Source organism: Rhinoraja longicauda, chromosome 24 (genome assembly GCF_053455715.1).
Source record: "Rhinoraja longicauda isolate Sanriku21f chromosome 24, sRhiLon1.1, whole genome shotgun sequence".
NCBI classification, from domain to species: Eukaryota; Metazoa; Chordata; class Chondrichthyes; order Rajiformes; family Arhynchobatidae; genus Rhinoraja; species Rhinoraja longicauda.
This window is the reverse complement of record NC_135976.1, coordinates 8,651,630-8,668,466: the sequence shown is the minus strand read 5'-3', so window position 1 is coordinate 8,668,466 and position 16,837 is coordinate 8,651,630. Positions and strand designations below refer to the sequence as shown.

At 43.7% G+C, this 16,837-nt stretch overlaps 1 protein-coding gene across 1 annotated transcript; it reads left to right on the top strand.

Moving 5' to 3' along the window:
* The first annotated feature begins 3,584 nt into the window (after nucleotides 1-3,584).
* On the top strand, nucleotides 3,585-16,817 carry taf11 (TAF11 RNA polymerase II, TATA box binding protein (TBP)-associated factor). The gene is made up of 4 exons (XM_078420612.1): nucleotides 3,585-4,024; nucleotides 10,550-10,637; nucleotides 11,990-12,086; nucleotides 14,674-16,817. The coding sequence occupies exons 1-4, from the start codon at nucleotides 3,645-3,647 to the stop codon at nucleotides 14,802-14,804; spliced, it is 696 nt and encodes a 231-aa protein (XP_078276738.1). The 5' UTR covers nucleotides 3,585-3,644; the 3' UTR covers nucleotides 14,805-16,817.
* The last annotated feature ends 20 nt before the right edge of the window (nucleotides 16,818-16,837 follow it).

Genomic DNA, 16,837 nt, shown 5'->3' with positions numbered 1-16,837 from the left:
ACTTGGAGTAATTTTTGTCGTTTTTATTTCTGTACCCGATATTTGAGGTACTTTACTTAGAGATAATATAATCAAGGCTCATTCAGCTAATTACTGGGTTGAAGAATGGTGTCCAATGAGGAGAGTTTGAATATGTCTATACTTTCTGTAATTTAGAATGAGAGAAATCTGCATGGCAACACATAAAAGCAGTGTTGGTTTCCAAATGTATGTAGATAAGAAACAATTCTACACCATCACTACCAACTTTGATCTATTACCAAATTGTCAGTTTTGTCCAACATCCAGTAAGATGAAGAGAAACTTCCTCTGACAAAATATGGTTCAGCCTCATGTTCTCATACTTAGACCCTTTGAGAAACTCCATTCCCCAGCAACCAACTTCATCCTTTGAAATTGAACTGGACTGTTAGCATCATTTAGATCTCATTTATACACTGTCACTAACACTGTCACAGCTTATCTACTGTGAAACCCTTATCAAGACTTTGCTATTTCAACACACTCTGACCAAGCCTTGTAAGTTCTACACTCAGAAATATGATGTCATCAAAAAGCTCTGTTCCCTATATCCTAACATGTATCAGTTCTGTTCATGTCACGGTTAGCTGGTGTTTTACGATCTACGGTGGCTCCCATTTGATCGACACTTTGATTTTAAAATTCTCAGCATGGTTATGAAATAAATGTGATGCCATTTTGAAATAAAGTTTAAAAACAGAGGGACCGATGTCTCAATACAATCCCCTTCCTATCCAAACAAAACCACAGAAATAGGTGAAGGAGACCACTTGCTCCATTTTCTGTTGTTTGATAATGTTCTTGTGAGAATTTTTGTGGAATTTTTACTGTGATTAAAAGTTGACTATGTATAAAGTTGCACAACATGAGGCCTTTGGGACAATATAAACTCACGAGATCTTTTCAACTCACACAGAAAACTTTGAGGTGGCAATTTAGGCTAAGAGGATAGGAGATTCTGCTGGTCAATAGGCTTCGTTCCATGTGGGTCTTCTTATTCTTCTCGGACCACCTCTTTAGATCGAGGATAATGTTTTGATTTCTGGTCTTGCAGGTTCTGAGGAGAACCTACGAGACAGGTGCAGGATGCCCTCCCTCTATTGTTTACATTGGACTTCTCTGTGCTCCAAATGTGTTCAGTCAAGGTTTTAAGTACATCTTGATTGTTCTTTATCTACATTGAGTGGTCATGAGTCAAAGTTTACAGTCAGTGCGGCTATAGAAATTTTCAAGGAGGTTCGTGCACATTCTAGAGTGTGTTCCTCTGTCCATCTGATAATCTCTTATGGTGAAGGAGCTCGGAATAGGATGTCTTTTTGAAGATCTGGCGTTAAGTACATGAATAACATGGCTTGCCATGCAGATCAGACTCAAAGCTGGGGTTAATGGCCTGAGAGAGCATGCTAATGCTATTGGCTCACTTTATCTTGCATTGAGTTTGGACAATTTTGCAGAAGCAGCATTGTTGATACTTTTCGCAGTGCCTTGATTTGCCTACTGTAGGAGAAGGAAGAATAAAGGAGGGCAAGAATCACTGCTGCCTGCATAGACCATGGTTTTTGTACTGTCTGTGAGGTCTTAGTCTTCAAAATGTTCTCAATCAACTAAACCCTGGCACATCAGTTTCTGCCTTTGCTTCGAGGTGTGCCTCTAAAGAAACGGGAAATTGTCCACATTTTCCAGTCTTATCATGAACCTCAATTCACAGAGGGCAGTGTTGTGCAATGGAGGTAGGTTAGTAGAGACCTCAATTTTCTTTATTTAAACATAATTTTTTATAACAAGAAGCTCCTTTGGTTTCAAAGCAAATTCTCTATCCTGCCCTTTAGATCAACGTTTACCCGTTTTCTGTGAAGAGGACGTGTTTGATTTTTCAAACTATTGCAGCATCTATCTGCGTATTCTTCTCTCAAACACTTATGCCCATGTATAGAAAATATTATTTACAAGTTCACAAGACTAATGTTTTGGTAGTGGTTGTTAAGGTATAAGGGGGTAACGCGTAGGTGAGAAAATAGAGATGTTTAATATAATGAAACCAAATTCTGTAAATTCCAAATTGGCTAATTTTACTTAATTGTTAATGTATGTACCAGATCCTACATTCCTTTGCACTCATTGGCAATCATTTTGGATACTAAAGGAAATAAAGCACCAGTCACACTCGTGCCAGAGATTGTGGCTTCATTTTTCCTGTTGACACAAGAGACTGCAGATGCTGGAATCTTGAGAAATAAACAGTGCTGGAAGAACTCAGCAGGTCAGGCAGCATCTGTGGAGCGAACAGACAGACAACATTTCGGGTCAGGTTCCCTTCGCCAGTCTGAAGATGTGTCCTGACCCGTAGCACGTCTGTCCATTCTCTCCACAGATGCTACTTGAATTGCTGAGTTCCTCCAGCACTTTTTTGCTCACATTTGCTGTGATTGATTCCCACCTACACACTGGGACTAGTTCAAACTGATTGCAAATGTTCTCAACCTACAGACTATTAGAACAAAAGACAACATTGTATGCATATAGGGAGGCTTTGACTTTAGTTCCTTTTGTGCTCGTCCCTTCTCAATGGATTTGGCAAAAGTTTGATTAAACACATAAACATGAAAGAGAGAGGCCATCCTTGCCTACAGATTTGGTCAGGAAGCTTTCTGTTTTCTACCTGTTAATCTGGACTGCTCTCCTGATGTCTGTGCAGAATAGACATATCTAATTATGAATTCCTTGTCCAAAGAGTCCATTCTGTAAGTGAGCAATATTCTGTCAAAAATCTTCTCCCAGTCAATAAATGTGTCCAACTCCTCTCCCGCATATAGGTTATTATATCCCCAAGAGATGCATAACTGTAAAGAGATATTTCTACGCAGCATGGTGGAGCTCTTGACTACGGAAACCACCTGGTTCAGGACATGCTGGACTCGATGGGCGATGGCCTTGGATTTTATAATCAACATTTAATAGTAAAATGGGGTGCCAGTTTCTTATTTCTTCCCTCTTGCCCGTGCTTTGGTCATATTTATTACTCACTGAGTGAGCATCCTAGAAACTAAAGATGTTCCAGAGGATATTTCTTAAGGCGGAGATTGGCAGATTCTTGATTAGTACGGGTGTCAGGGGGGTTATAGGGAGAAGGCAGGAGAATGGGGTTGAGAGGGAGAGATAGATCAGAGATGATTGAATGGCGGAGTAGATGTGATGGGCCGAATGGCCTAATTCTGCTCTGATAACTTATTGATGATCTGACTTTCATGAGGCGGTTGTTTGTGGGCTCTTGCTGTGGGCATGTTGGCCCAGCAGCCCTTCCAGGTGAGGCAGAGGTCCACATGGACCTCCTATCTCCTCAGCCCAGAGGCCGTTTACTAGGACACTTGCAGAGATGTGTAGGAAAAAACTGCAGGTGGTGGTTTACACCGAGAATAGGCCCCAAAAGCTGGAGTAACTCAGCGGGACAGGCGGCATCTCTGCCTGGGGAGGAGGAATGGGGACGTTTCGGGTCAGGACCTTTCTTCAGTGCAGACTTGAAGGCAGAGTGTGATTTTGAGTTTGCGATCTCTCCGCCAGGTTTGTCCTTTCCTCCCACCCATCGGCCGGCCGGGTGGGCGGGCGAGCGCTGACGAACCGTCTCCATGGAGCTGGACGACGAGCCGAAGTTTAAAGCCGCTGTCGTTGCCCCGTCCCCGGCGGGACCCGCCGAGCCGCCGATGGCCGGGGAAGCGGCGGGAACTCTGGCCGCCGCCTCCTCCTCCTCCTCCTCCTCCTCAGGAAAAGCCGAGGCCTCGGTGGAAGAGGCGGGGCCTGCGGAGGCGGCGGGCGGCGGGAGCCAGGCAGGCGACGGGGAGAGCGCGGAGAAAGCGGCGCCGGCTGAGCCGAGGGACGGCGGCGCCGAGGAAGAGGACGACGAGGATGGAGACGCCGAGCAGCAGGCCAAGAAACTGCGGCTAGAGCCGCCCCGGGACAAGAAGGACAAGAAGCAGAAAGTGGACGAAGATGAAATCCAGAAGATGCAGTGAGTGCGCGCGCGCGCGCGCCCGCGGAGCGGCCTTAGCAACAAGTGCCCTAGTAACCGGCCTCTGCCTGGGCTGAGCCTCTGAGGAGATAGGAGGTTCATGTGGACATCTGCTCGCCCCTGCCTCACCTGGAAGGGCTGCTGGGCTGAGGAGATAGGAGGCCAATGTTGACCTCTGCCTCACCTGGAAGGGCTGCTGGGCTGAGGCTAAGGAGGTCCATGTGGACCTCTGCTCTGCCTCACCTGGAAGGGCTGCTGGGCTGAGGCTAAGGAGGTCCATGTGGACCTCTGCTCTGCCTCACCTGGAAGGGCTGCTGGGCTGAGGCTAAGGAGGTCCATGTGGACCTCTGCTCTGCCTCACCTGGAACTGGAAGGGCTGCTGGGCTGAAGTGGAGGAGATAGGAGGTCCATGTGAACCTTCTGTCTCACCTGGAAGGGACGCTGGGGTCCCACGGTGGATGTGTAGGAGGAGGTGTAAGGACAGTCAGGAGTGTTTTATTAACATTAGCACCGGGACCAGAGCATTGAAATTCTTAAGATAGACACAAAATGTTGAAGAACCCCAGGGTACTGGAGTTACTGGTGGTAGGTGTATGGAATGAGCTGCGGAGGAGGTAGTTGAGGCAATGTTTAAGAAACATTTAGACAGGTACATGGTTAGGACAGGTTTAGAGGGATATGGACCAAATGCAGGCAGATAGGACTAGTGCAGATGGGACATGTTGGGCTGTAGGAACTGTTTTCACACTGTAAGACTCTATAACTCAGCGGGTCGGGCAGCATCCCTGGGGAAAAGGAATAGGTGATGTTTTGGGTTAAGACCTTTCTTCAGACCCGACTAAATACCTGGTAATGGTTCAATGAGGGGTCTGAAGAAGGGTCTCGACCCGAAACGTCACCTATTCCTTTTCTCCAGAGATGCTGCCTGACCCGTTGAGCTACTCCAATATTTTGTGTATCTTCAATGTAAACCAGCATCTGCAGTTCCTTCCCACACAGTAAAATTCTTAGTTGCTGTAGCATTCCAGGTACATTAATGCACTAACACAGCAAATAAACATACACTAAAGAATAATACAATAAATTATCAACAATAGTGCAAGCCAAAAACATAGTCCAACTAAAACAAAAGGCATGGTAGTTTGTTGCTGATGTAGAGTTATGTAGAGTAGAGAGTTATAGAGTCTTACAGCATGGAAACAGGCCCTTCGGTGCAACGTGCCCCATCTACACTAGTCCCACCTGCCTGCATTTATTTGACCCATATCCCTCTAAACCTGCCCTATCCATGTACCTGTCAAAATGTTTATTTGACGTTGAGATAGCACCTGCCACAACTACCTTCTCCGGTAACTCGTTCCATAAACCTTCCACCCTTTGCTTGAAAAAGTTATCCCTCTGATTCCTATTAAATCTTTACCCCCTCACCTTAAACCTTTGTCCACCTTAAACCTATGGACTCTAAATGCAGCCTCACATACGTCTTATACAACTGCAACATGACTTCCAAACTTCTATACTCAAAGCTCTGAACGATGAAAGCCAATGTGCCTAAAGCCTTTTTGACCGCCCCTATCCACCTGTGAAGTTGCTTTCAATAAATTATGTACCTGTACTCTTAGATCCCTCAGCTCCTCAACACTCCCCAGAGCCTACCATTTGTAGGTTCCGTCCATGTTATTGATCCCAAATGCAACATCTCACATTTCTCTGTTTTAAATTTCATTAACCATTCCTCAGCCCAACTGCCTAACCAATTAAAATCCTGCTGCAATTTTTGACAACCACCTTCACTATCTACAATACCACAAACCGTTTCGTCATCTGCAAACTTTTGTGTCATCTGAGGGTAGTTTGAGAGCCTGATGGTTGACGGGGAAAGAAGCTGTTCTTGGAGCTGGAAGTAATGCTGCTCTGGCTGGAGACACACCAAGGCAGCATGACAGCAGTGGATGGACACAGGTATTTCAGCCGAAATACTCTAATCTGAAGTTTAAGCAAACTCTGACGATAGGTGGCTAACCTGAGACTTGAATTCTGTCTTTCTCTTCACGACCTGTTGAATGTTTTCAGTATTTTCTGTTTACATTTTAATTGGGAATCTTGCATGAGTCCAACTTGAACTTTGCCAGTAATTAACACCAGATGAGTTCTGTGCCCAAGCCTACAAAAATATTTATTAGCATTATCGTGCCTTATTTTACCTTTTTTTTCCTGGTCTGATGTGCAGCACTTTGGTCAACGTGGGTTGTTTTTAAATGTGCTATACAAATAAATTGACTTGACTTGACTTGACTTATGCTTGTATGTGGGGCACTGGTACTGCAAATGTCCTTCTGTCAGTGGTGCCGTCAAAGTAGCTCCATATTAAATACTTGGCAATGGTTCAATGCTTCGTGCAAATTACAAACCCACTGACTCCCACAACTATCTCAACTACACTTCTTCCCACCCTGCTTCCTGCATAGACTCTATCCCCATCTCCCAATTCCTCCATCTACGCTGCATCTGTGCCAAGATGAGATGTTCCATTCCAGGACATCCGTGATGTCATTCTTTAGGGAATGGGGGTTCTCCTCTCCCATCGGAGATGAGACCCTTACTTGTGTCTCCTCGGTACCCCGCAGCTCCACCCTTGCTCCCTCCCCCTAGTCGCAAGAGACGGAGTCCTTACCTTCCACCCCATCAGCCGTCGCATACAACACATAATCCTACGAAATTTCCGCCACCTTCAACGGGATTCCACCACTCGCCACATTTTCTCATCTCCACCCCTTTCCGCCTTCCGCAGGGACCGTGCCCTCCTCAACTCCCTGGTTAACTCATCCCTTCCCACTCAAACCACCCCGTCCCCAGGTACTTGCCCCTGCAACTGCAGAAGATGCAACACCTGTCCCTATACCTCCTCCCTCGACTGTCCAAGGACCCTGACAGTCCTTTCAGGTTAGGCAGAGGTTCACTTGCACTTCCTCCAACCTTATCTACTGCATCCGTTGTTCAAGATGTGGACTCATACATTGGCGAGACCAAACGTAGATTGGGTGATGGTTTCGTGAAACACCTTCGCTCAGCCCGCCTGACCTACCTGTATGGGGAGAAGGCAGGAATGGGGTACTGATTGAGAATGATCAGCCATGATCACATTGAATGGCGGTGCTGGCTCGAAGGGCCTACTCCTGCACCTATTGTCTATCTCCCAGTTGCTGGACACTTTAATTCTCCATCCTATTCTTACACAGACCTTGTGTGCAGGAAGGAACTGCAGATGCTGGTTTAAACCGAAGATAGACACAAAATGCTGGAGTAACTCAACGGGACAGGCAGCATTTCTGGAGAGAAGCAATGGGTGACGTTTCAGGTCGAGACCCTTCTTAAGGTCTCGACTCGAAACGTCACCCATTCCTTCTCCCCAGTGATTACTGAGTTACTCCAGCATTTTGTGTCTACCTACACAGACCTTTCTGTTCTCGGTCTTCTCCATTGTCAGAGGGAGGCTAAACGCAAATTGGAGGAACAGCATCTCATATTTCGCTTGGGCAGTTTACAGCCCAGTGGTATGAATATTGATTTCTCTCACTTCAGGTAGCCCTGGCATTCCCTCTCTCTCTATCCCACCCCCACCCAAGTTGCACTACAAACAGCTAACAATGGCCTGTTTCCTTTATCACCGTTACTTTTTTTGCCTATCTTTTATTTATTGTTCTTTATCTCTCCACATCACCGTCTATATCTCTCATTTCCCTTATCCCTAACCAGTCTGAAGAAGGGTCTTGACCCGAAACGCTACCCATTCCTTCTCTCCAGAGATGCTGCCTGTCCCAGAGTTACTCCAGCTTTTTGTGTCAATCAATGGTTCAATGATTCACTGGTGATTTATTTATCACATGTGCAACTGCACTGTGAAATTCTTTTTGCATGTTTACACATGTGGGCGTCACCATATTTTGGTGCCATTTCTAAAGTCCAAAGTCCGGTCTGCCCATTGCTGTAATTTGTCATTTGCTTTCATCATATTGTCAGATATGTCTATAGTGCTCTAAGAAACAGCTCTAGTGATCAACAAAGAAATAGTCTAAGCTTAAATTGATTGATTGATGTTTGACCAGAGGGGCTGGATCGCTTTTTTAATAAGTTTCTGGTTTAAGTTGGAATTAATTTCCAGAAATTAATTGTGATAAACTCACAAGTTAATTGTTATGACTGTATGGCAAATGATATTCCTCGTATGTTGCAAAACATACTTGGCTAATAAAGTATGATTGTGATTGTGAAGTTGAATTGACTTTGAGCCGAAGGTCCCGAAAATTAAGATAAATATTTGTTAACGACTGTCAAGTGAAATCATTACTAGGAATTCTCCATAAGCAGCTAAATTATAATTGCAATATTGGGCGTGGCGTGAGTCAGGAAATTAGCAGTGTGTATAACATGTGTAAGAACATGGTGGATGGAAAAAAAAGTGGAAAAACCTGAGAGCATCGACTTATGTTCACACAACAGACGAGCATAGTATTTGTTAAATGGTGAGAGATTTGTGTCATGTTGGTGTGCAAGGCATTTCAATATGCTTGTAAATATGACTAAAGCCCTCGGTGTAGATGCAGCAAAGAGTTAGGAAGCAAATGGTATGTTAACTTTTGTTATGAGAGGATTTGAATACTAAAGTAAGGAAATTTATTGCAATTGCACAGGGCCTTGATGGGATAGCACCTGGAAAATTGGAGTATTGGGTAATAGTTGTATATCCTTATGTAAATAGGAATGTACTTGCCAAAGAGGATGCTTAAGCAATGGTGGATTTGCTCTCAGAGAAGAAACTGAGCAGAGTGGGATTATAAGAATGAAGAGATATCTCATCAAAATTTACAAAATTCTTAAGCTGAGAAGTCCAAGATGAAGGACTTTATTTCAGAATAACGGGTAGGCTGTTTAAGATAATGAAAATGTTCTCAGAAGGTGGCACAAAATGCTCTCCCCCCCTGTTGGAATTCTCTCTCATCAGCTGTAGAGGCTCAGTTATTTTACTTCAAAACAGAGGGAGGAAAGAAAGGAACAGCACCTCATATTCCGCTTGGGTAGCTTACAGTCCTGCAGCATGTACATTGAATTATCCAATTTTAGGTAACTACACCCCCCCCCCCCCCTTCCCATGTGCCCTACCTGGACACACACATTTCTCCCCTTCCTTTTACATTCCTTCCTGGAGCTTCACAATTCTCAGCTCTTCAATCCTTTTGTTTCACACCTTCAGTCTTTTTACCTCAGGCCTTTGTCCAACCATTTGCCTATATTTGACAAAAATCCCCTCGCTGATATCCACCCATTACCTGCCAGGCTTTGTCCTGCCACTCCTCTCTTCCAGCTTTCTCCTCCCACTTCACAATTAGTCTGAAGATGAGTCCAGACCTGAAACATCATCTAACCATGTTGCATGATCTGCTGAATTACTCCAGCAGTGTGTGTCCTCTTTTGTAAACCAACTTTTGTGTCCTCTTTTGTAAACCAACATCTGCGATTCCTTATTTCTACAATTTTAAAGGGCTGTTAGTTAAACCAAAACCAAAACTTCCATGCAGCAGCCAACTCACCTTTCATGTTGGCCACACTAAAGTTTGTTTTCTCGTCCTATCTCCAAACATGCTCCATTACTCCAATATAGAGCATTAGTAAACTGCACCTACAGGTCATACTGAAATTGCTGGTCAGTAGTGCAGTGTGTAGTCAGTGTACAGTCAGCAGTGCAATGTGTGTTCAGCCATAGAAAACGTGAACTTGTCTTCTTGCAAACCATGATTGTTATCAGGCCAGACTCAAACTCTGTCAGAGCTAAGGTCAATGACATTTCAAAATGCTGATACAGTGCAAGAATTGCAATAAAATATTCCATAAAACATCAACATTCATTTATTCAGCTTCTAATTCTAGTCTTGGTTTTGACTAAGGAAAGGGGGAAATTAGGGAAAGAATTGCACAATTAAGTGTGCACAATCTGCAAAAAGATGACATACAAATTGTATTCATAATACAATTTTGTGTTATTTTGGGGAAAAGTTACACATTGATCTGCACCTAATTTTGTCTTGGGGAAGGAACCCAATTCAGTGCTGCTGCCTCTGAACTCAAGTGTTTACATTCATATTGCTTTCCTTCTGTCCATGTGGTGCTTTCAGTCAGTGGTTCTTACAATTTTTTTCTTGGATCATACAATGTGTAGAAAAGCAGTTTGTGAATGTCACTTGACCCCACCCACCCACTCCCTAATGCTCTCTGTCAGTCTAGAATCATTGTACAACATAGTGTTTAACTGATTAACGTCTTACTGTTTAAATGAGTATGCTGTTTGATGCATCCTATTTGGAGTTATTTATGATTTAAAGGGAGGGAACAAATTGTGTGTGGGGTGACAATCAAGTGGCTGCTTTTTTGTGAACAGTGTTGAGCTTCGTCAATGTTGAAGATTTTGTCTCCAGAGAACTGGAGCTGACAAATATATACATATTTAAAGTAACTATTTCATTTTACCAGGATCCTGGTTTCGTCATTTTCAGAGGAGCAGTTAAATCGCTATGAGATGTATCGCCGCTCTGCTTTTCCCAAAGCTGCGATTAAAAGGGTTAGTTATTCTGTAATTATTCTAATGTCTGGAGTTTGTGGTAAATAACTATCATTTTTTAATTGTATTTAAATTAAATTTATCTGCTGCAATGATCTTTTAATTAACTGGAAAAATTAGTCACTGAAAACCAATTATTTAGTATTAAATTAAGTAGACTAAGTTCTAGCCAATCAATGCAGCGATTTCTCAGTGTAAGTTTACCCAAATCTTCTAAGATATTTTTTGTTTGGCCAATTATTTTTTTAAATACTTCAAAAGCCCCTCTATTGGGGTTGAGGATAGGGAGGTGGGTTCACCAAATGAGTACTTTGTATCTCACCTACACCCTGGCTCCAAGCACAAATTCCACCTTCTTCCTGGTAACCCTCTCTTTTTTTAATGTACATATAAAAGGTTTTGAGGTTTTCTTTAATTTAATTAGCCAATGACCCCTTTTGGCCCACTGGAGTTCTTTCCTCCTTACTTTATATTTTGAGTGCCCTGTCTGATGAGCAAGCACTTCGATTGATACTTGTGCAATGATACTCCATTAAACAATGCAATATACAGCCTTCAGTATTTTGAGCTTACAGTGACAAAAATAAACTTGCTGTTAAAATCTATATATTACTGCAGGAGAGGTTTGCCCGGCTGGTATATTACTAAAACTCTTATCTTGTATATTTGTCAGTTTGTGTGTACCCGAAATACAGCCAAAACAGTACACGATAGCACAACAATTTTAGGCCCACCTTACTCACCATTGGCCTGCGGTTCAAATGGTTGTTATATTTTTTTAATTATTCACTTTTTAAACTTTACAAATCACTTTTTAAACTTTAATAAATCCCTTTTCCACTTGCCCTGCCCGTCAGCCGCGCCTGTGCAATAATACCTTCGTGTTCAATGTCACAATGGGAACCCAACAGGTCTGTGCCTGTGCAGTTTGGGCTCGTTGATCTAATACATGAGATGGCCGCCGGGTCCACGTGTGCGCTCAAAGTGCGCTGGTTGTCCACCGGGGCTTCTTCCAGGTCAAAGCAATAGCCGTTACCGTCGAGCTGCCGCTGTAGGAGAGGTTTGCACCCAACGGTTCCATAGGTCGCTCTGGCTGCCACGATGGCCACCCGGGGCTGGGGTAGTGGCTCCCTCTTCCCGTTTTTCTCCCGCCCCTGGCCCCAAGGGAGACTCCCCGGCCAGCAACGGGTCGTCAGTTGGGGGAGGGTTTGGACGGACGGTTGCCAGGCCCACAGGAGAGGTTTGGACCCAATGGGTGCACGCCCGTCTTGTAACCTTTAAATTTGAACATGAGGGGGCAAATAACTTTTTGCACTGTGTTATTTGTGATTTTCTCCTCTGCTCCCTTCCAGCTGATTCAGTCAATCACCGGCTGCTCAGTGTCGCAGAATGTAGTGATTGCCATGTCGGGTATATCAAAAGTCTTTGTGGGTGAAGTGATGGAAGAAGGTAAGTGTTCAATGATAATCAAAGTAGAGGTGGCAACATCAAATTCACAAATTATGCTTTGGAAGTTTCAGAGTACCGTAAACCCTCGTTATAATGGCCCATGGGGGGAAGGGGCCATTATACTGATTATTACTGTCGATTATTACTGATTGTCTGCGATAATTGATTAAGGTATTATCATTGTGTGTAGTTGAAACAAAAGAACTGCAGATAATGGTTAATACGTAAAAGGACACAAAGTGCTGGAGTCACTCAGCGGGTGGGACAGCATCTCTGGAGAACATGGCTAGGTGTCGTCAGGAGCAGTCTTCAGACTGATTCAGTCCGCTGACTTACCTCAGCACCCCGTGTCGTTTCACTGAAAACTTGCCGTTGATGTTGCTGGTCTGCACCAGCGAGCTGCTCCCCATCATCAGTTACACTAAAGTGCAGCGACATGCCCACCGCAGCGGCCCCCAGCCATCAGCTCCCCCCCCTCTGTCCACTGCCATTGACAAGCTGCAGCCAGCCACTGTGAGCCCCCTCCCACCAGCCGCCGACCCTTGTCCCCCACGGCCGCGTCTTGTTGTCGGCGAATTGAGGGAGGTGCTGACTGTCCTCCAATGTGCAGGACTTTGGCAACTCCGGGGGAGAAGTAGGCAGCGGTGGATGGGGGAGGGAAGGAGAGGCCAGGTGGACAGAGCGATGGGAGGAGGCAGCAGCAGTGAAGAGGAAGGGGGGGGCAGTGGACAAAGTGACAGGGGTAGGAGGAGGCAGCAGGGGAGGGTCTGGTGAGAGGGGAAGGAGCCCTACGGTGACTAAGTAGATCCTTATGGCAGCAGTGGCCCAAAGAAAGCGCGGTCTGGGGATACAACATGAACCGCAACAATAGCCGAACTAACTGGATCACGCAATGGGTGAAGGGTTCGTTGGTGCACCTTGTGAGCTGGGGTTGGCGTCAGCTCGTGATCCTATCGCCCATCGCCAGGACCTGACCAAATACATCCTTGGACCATGTGGCAAGCTCGGGAGGAAATAGTAGGGGTCTTTAAAGAGATATTTGCATCATCTTGAGCCACGAGTGATGTTCTGGAGAATGGCTAATATTGTACCATTATTTAAAGAGGACATGACAGAGAATGAAGGCCAGTGAGACTGACGTCACAGGTGGGAAAACTGTTGGAAATTACACTTAGGGATAAGATCTAACAGCAATTGGATAGGTACAAATTGATTTAGGGATAGTCAGCATAGTTTTATGCATGGAAAATAATAAATCTCTTGGGATTTTGAAGATTGATGAGGGCAAGGCAGTGAAGATTGTAAAAAACCTTACTAAAGTCAATAACAAAAAAGTTCATAGGAGCAGAATTAGGCCATTTGGCCTCTCAAGTCTAGTCCGCCATTCAATCGTGGCGAATCTATCTTTCTTCCTCAACCCCATTCTTCTGCTTTCTCCATTTCCTCCCACATCCCAACCACGTGCAGGTTAATAGACAATAGGTGCAGGAGGAGGCCATTCAATGTGATCATGGCTGATCATTCTCAATCAGTACCCCATTCCTGCCTTCTCCCCATACCCCCTGACTCCACTATCCTTAAGAGCTCTATCTAGCTCTCTCTTGAATGCATTCAGAGAATTGGCCTCCAATGCCTTCTGAGGCAGAGGATTCCACAGATTCACAACTCTGACTGAAAGAGTTTTTCCTCATCTCAGTTCTAAATGGCCTACCCCTTATTCTTAAACTGTGGCCCCTTGTTCTGGACTCCCCCAACATTGGGAACATGTTTCCTGCCTCTAACGTGTCCAACCCCTTAATAATCTTATACGTTTCGATAAGATCTCCTCGCATCCCTCTAAATTCCAGTGTATACAAGCCTAGTCGCTCCAGTCTTTCAACATATGACAGTCCCGCCATTCTGGGAATTAACCTAGTAAGCCTACGCTGCACACCCTCAATAGCAAGAATTACGCTGCACACTCTCAATTGCAAGAGTTGAGGTTAATTTGCCTCTGTAGATTGCCCCTAATGTGTAGGGACCAAATGAGAAAGTGGAATAATATAGAATTGATGTGAATGGATGATCACTGGTCAGCATGGACTTGGTGGGCCAAGGGCTCATTTCATACTGTATCTCAAACTAAAACTATCCACCCATTGCAATTTCTACACACATCTCATCCCCTTTCCCATCATCCATATTATACATTCTTATAACCTATTATCTGATTTTACTACTTCAAGAGCCTCAATTGCTGTGACAGTCAAAATTAGACTGCAACAGTAAATACATGTGTTCATCATTGGAGAGAAATTAAATGCAGTGAGGCAGTTTTCAGAAATATAAAAGTTGAGAATTTTTGATTTGCCAATGGCATTGTCGCAATACATTTCTAGAAAATAAAAATATTAGTTTGAAAAATATCAGTTATGAAGTGGTGTTTCTAATTATCCAGTATTGAATTTATAAATAATGAATCTATGTTAGCACCTTTTCTATGCTGCCTCAAGCATTTGTTTTTCATACTTCTGTTCTTGTTGAGAAGCTGTGGATCATATCTTTGTCTTTAATTCAGTTGTGCTGTTTGTTTTTTTTCAAATGCAAGCTCTCGATGTCTCTGAGAAATGGGGAGAAATACCACCATTGCAGCCAAAACACATGCGGGAAGCAGTACGCCGGCTGAAACTACGCGGGCAAATCCCAAATACAAAGTACAAGAAGGTGTCATTCCATTAACAAGAACCCAGCACGTGATTGCTTAGACTCTGAACTAAGTCGTCAGTAAGTTATACAATTCAATTTTGTCCTTTGTGAATTGTGTTGCGTCTCCAACCAGGTTTGTTTATTTTAAGAGTATTTTTACAAATTGAAGATGTTCACATTCTGGGAGAAGAAGGAGATTGAAGTTCTGAGAATCTGTTTCATTGGGTAAACTACATGACATCGATATTTCTTTGTTTTACTGACTGAGCGAAAACCCATATGGTGAAATGTTTTTGTCCAATCATGGGCGTTTTGCTCTCCTTTGGCTTCGGGTATTTTGTACACTGAACTACAAAGGCAGCTAGGCGGAGAGATATTATTATGAGACTACTTAACATTCTGCACCAGAATTGGACAGCTAAAAATTGTGAATACTATTTGCTGCATATATGACTATAAAGCTTGGACCGTTCAGATTAAAGGTTATATTATGCATTTGAGTATACTTTGCAAATGATTTATGTTCTTCAGCAATGAATTATTGGAAGTAACAAGCCAAATAATTTGTTTAACCCTGCAAGCCAAATAGGATTGTTCTGAATGTAGCAAATATAGATACACTCTATAATACGGAAAGAACCATAAAGATCTTAATGCAGATTTTTCTGATTTATTGACCAAAGTGTAAGATGTTAAACTGGACCAGACTGATCCACTTCTGAATGTGCAGTGTTGGGGCTGGATGCAGAGGGCTCCTTTCACTCATCCACCACATACTGAGTCCAGTGGTTTGGTCCAACCAGCAAAGCTGGGGACAGGGCTGTGTATCTGCAGATTAGTTTAAGTCAAGTATCTTTAAACGTTAAAAAAGTTATTTTTGCTTCAGTAGAATTAACCTGCCCCTTTATTGTGCATCACATGAGTAATCTATTTGTGATGAAATTCCCCATGATGCTGAGAAATCTCTGCAAGGATGGGCCCTATTGTTAGAACTACATGCAGAGTCCTTAGTGGGAGAGATCCAAAAGATTAAGTCTCCAGTTTAGTTTATTTAGTTTAGAGATACAGCGCCGAAACAGACCCTTTGGCCCACCGAGTCTGTGCCGACCAGCAATGAGTCAACTACAATTTTACGAATTCAATTCACCTACAAACCTCTACGTTTTTAGAGCGTGGGAGGACACCGGCGATCTTGGAGAAACCCCACAAAGTCACAGGGAGAACATACAAACTGTACAGACAGCATCCTTAGTCAGGAGTGAACCGGTGCCTCCGGCGCTGCAAGTGGTGTAAGGCAGCAACACTACCACTGCGCCATGGTGCCGTCCAGTCTTTAGACACGTTTCACAGCAAATGCAGAGACGTCTACACGAGGCCACCATTGGAATAGGAAAACATTAGATGTTTCAGTTAGAATTAATGACAAAATATTAATTGTCTGGCTGATTTTTCCACTGATGGCCAGCCAGCATACATGGAGAGTTAAATGGGGAAATCAGTATTTGGTAGGGACAAGTTATTGTTCTTTGTAAACAACGTTTTGGATCTAACTGAAAGTTTGTTATTGACACTAATATTCAAAAAGTTATCTTATGAATAATCTCCTCTCACCCTCTCTTCCCCCCAAATACAGTCAAAGATATGAATCTCCACTAAGTAAACTGGTCTAAAACTGCTGTGGTCATGCTAACAAAGACTTCAAAGCTGTAGTGCAATAGTACATCTTATAGATGTTTAACCATGTGTTTAAATGAGTAATATGGCAAGTGCACGTTGCCTTCAGAGTAGGTTCCCAAATACTACTTCCATATAGTTTAATGGATTATACACTACTCTTTATTGCAAAATATACCTTCTACATACTGAATGGGCTGGGACGACATGTGGAAGACTTAAATAAAGCCATGAAATTTAGTGAACTTAAATCGTCATCAGCACACCACCCAACTTTGATTAATTAATGTATCATCGAAGGTGTTTATTCACAAAATGCTGGAGTAACTCAGCAGGTCAGGCAGCATCTCGGGAGAGAAGGAATGGGCGACGTTTCGGGTCGAGACCCTTCT

Coding starts and splice junctions, on each gene's coding strand:
- taf11 (XM_078420612.1), top strand. CDS start 3,645: ATGGAGCTGGACGACGAGCCGAAGTTTAAAGCCGCTGTCGTTGCCCCG. Junction 4,025..10,549: donor GATGAAATCCAGAAGATGCA/GTGAGTGCGCGC, acceptor TCATTTTACCAG/GATCCTGGTTTCGTCATTTT. Junction 10,638..11,989: donor CCAAAGCTGCGATTAAAAGG/GTTAGTTATTCT, acceptor GCTCCCTTCCAG/CTGATTCAGTCAATCACCGG.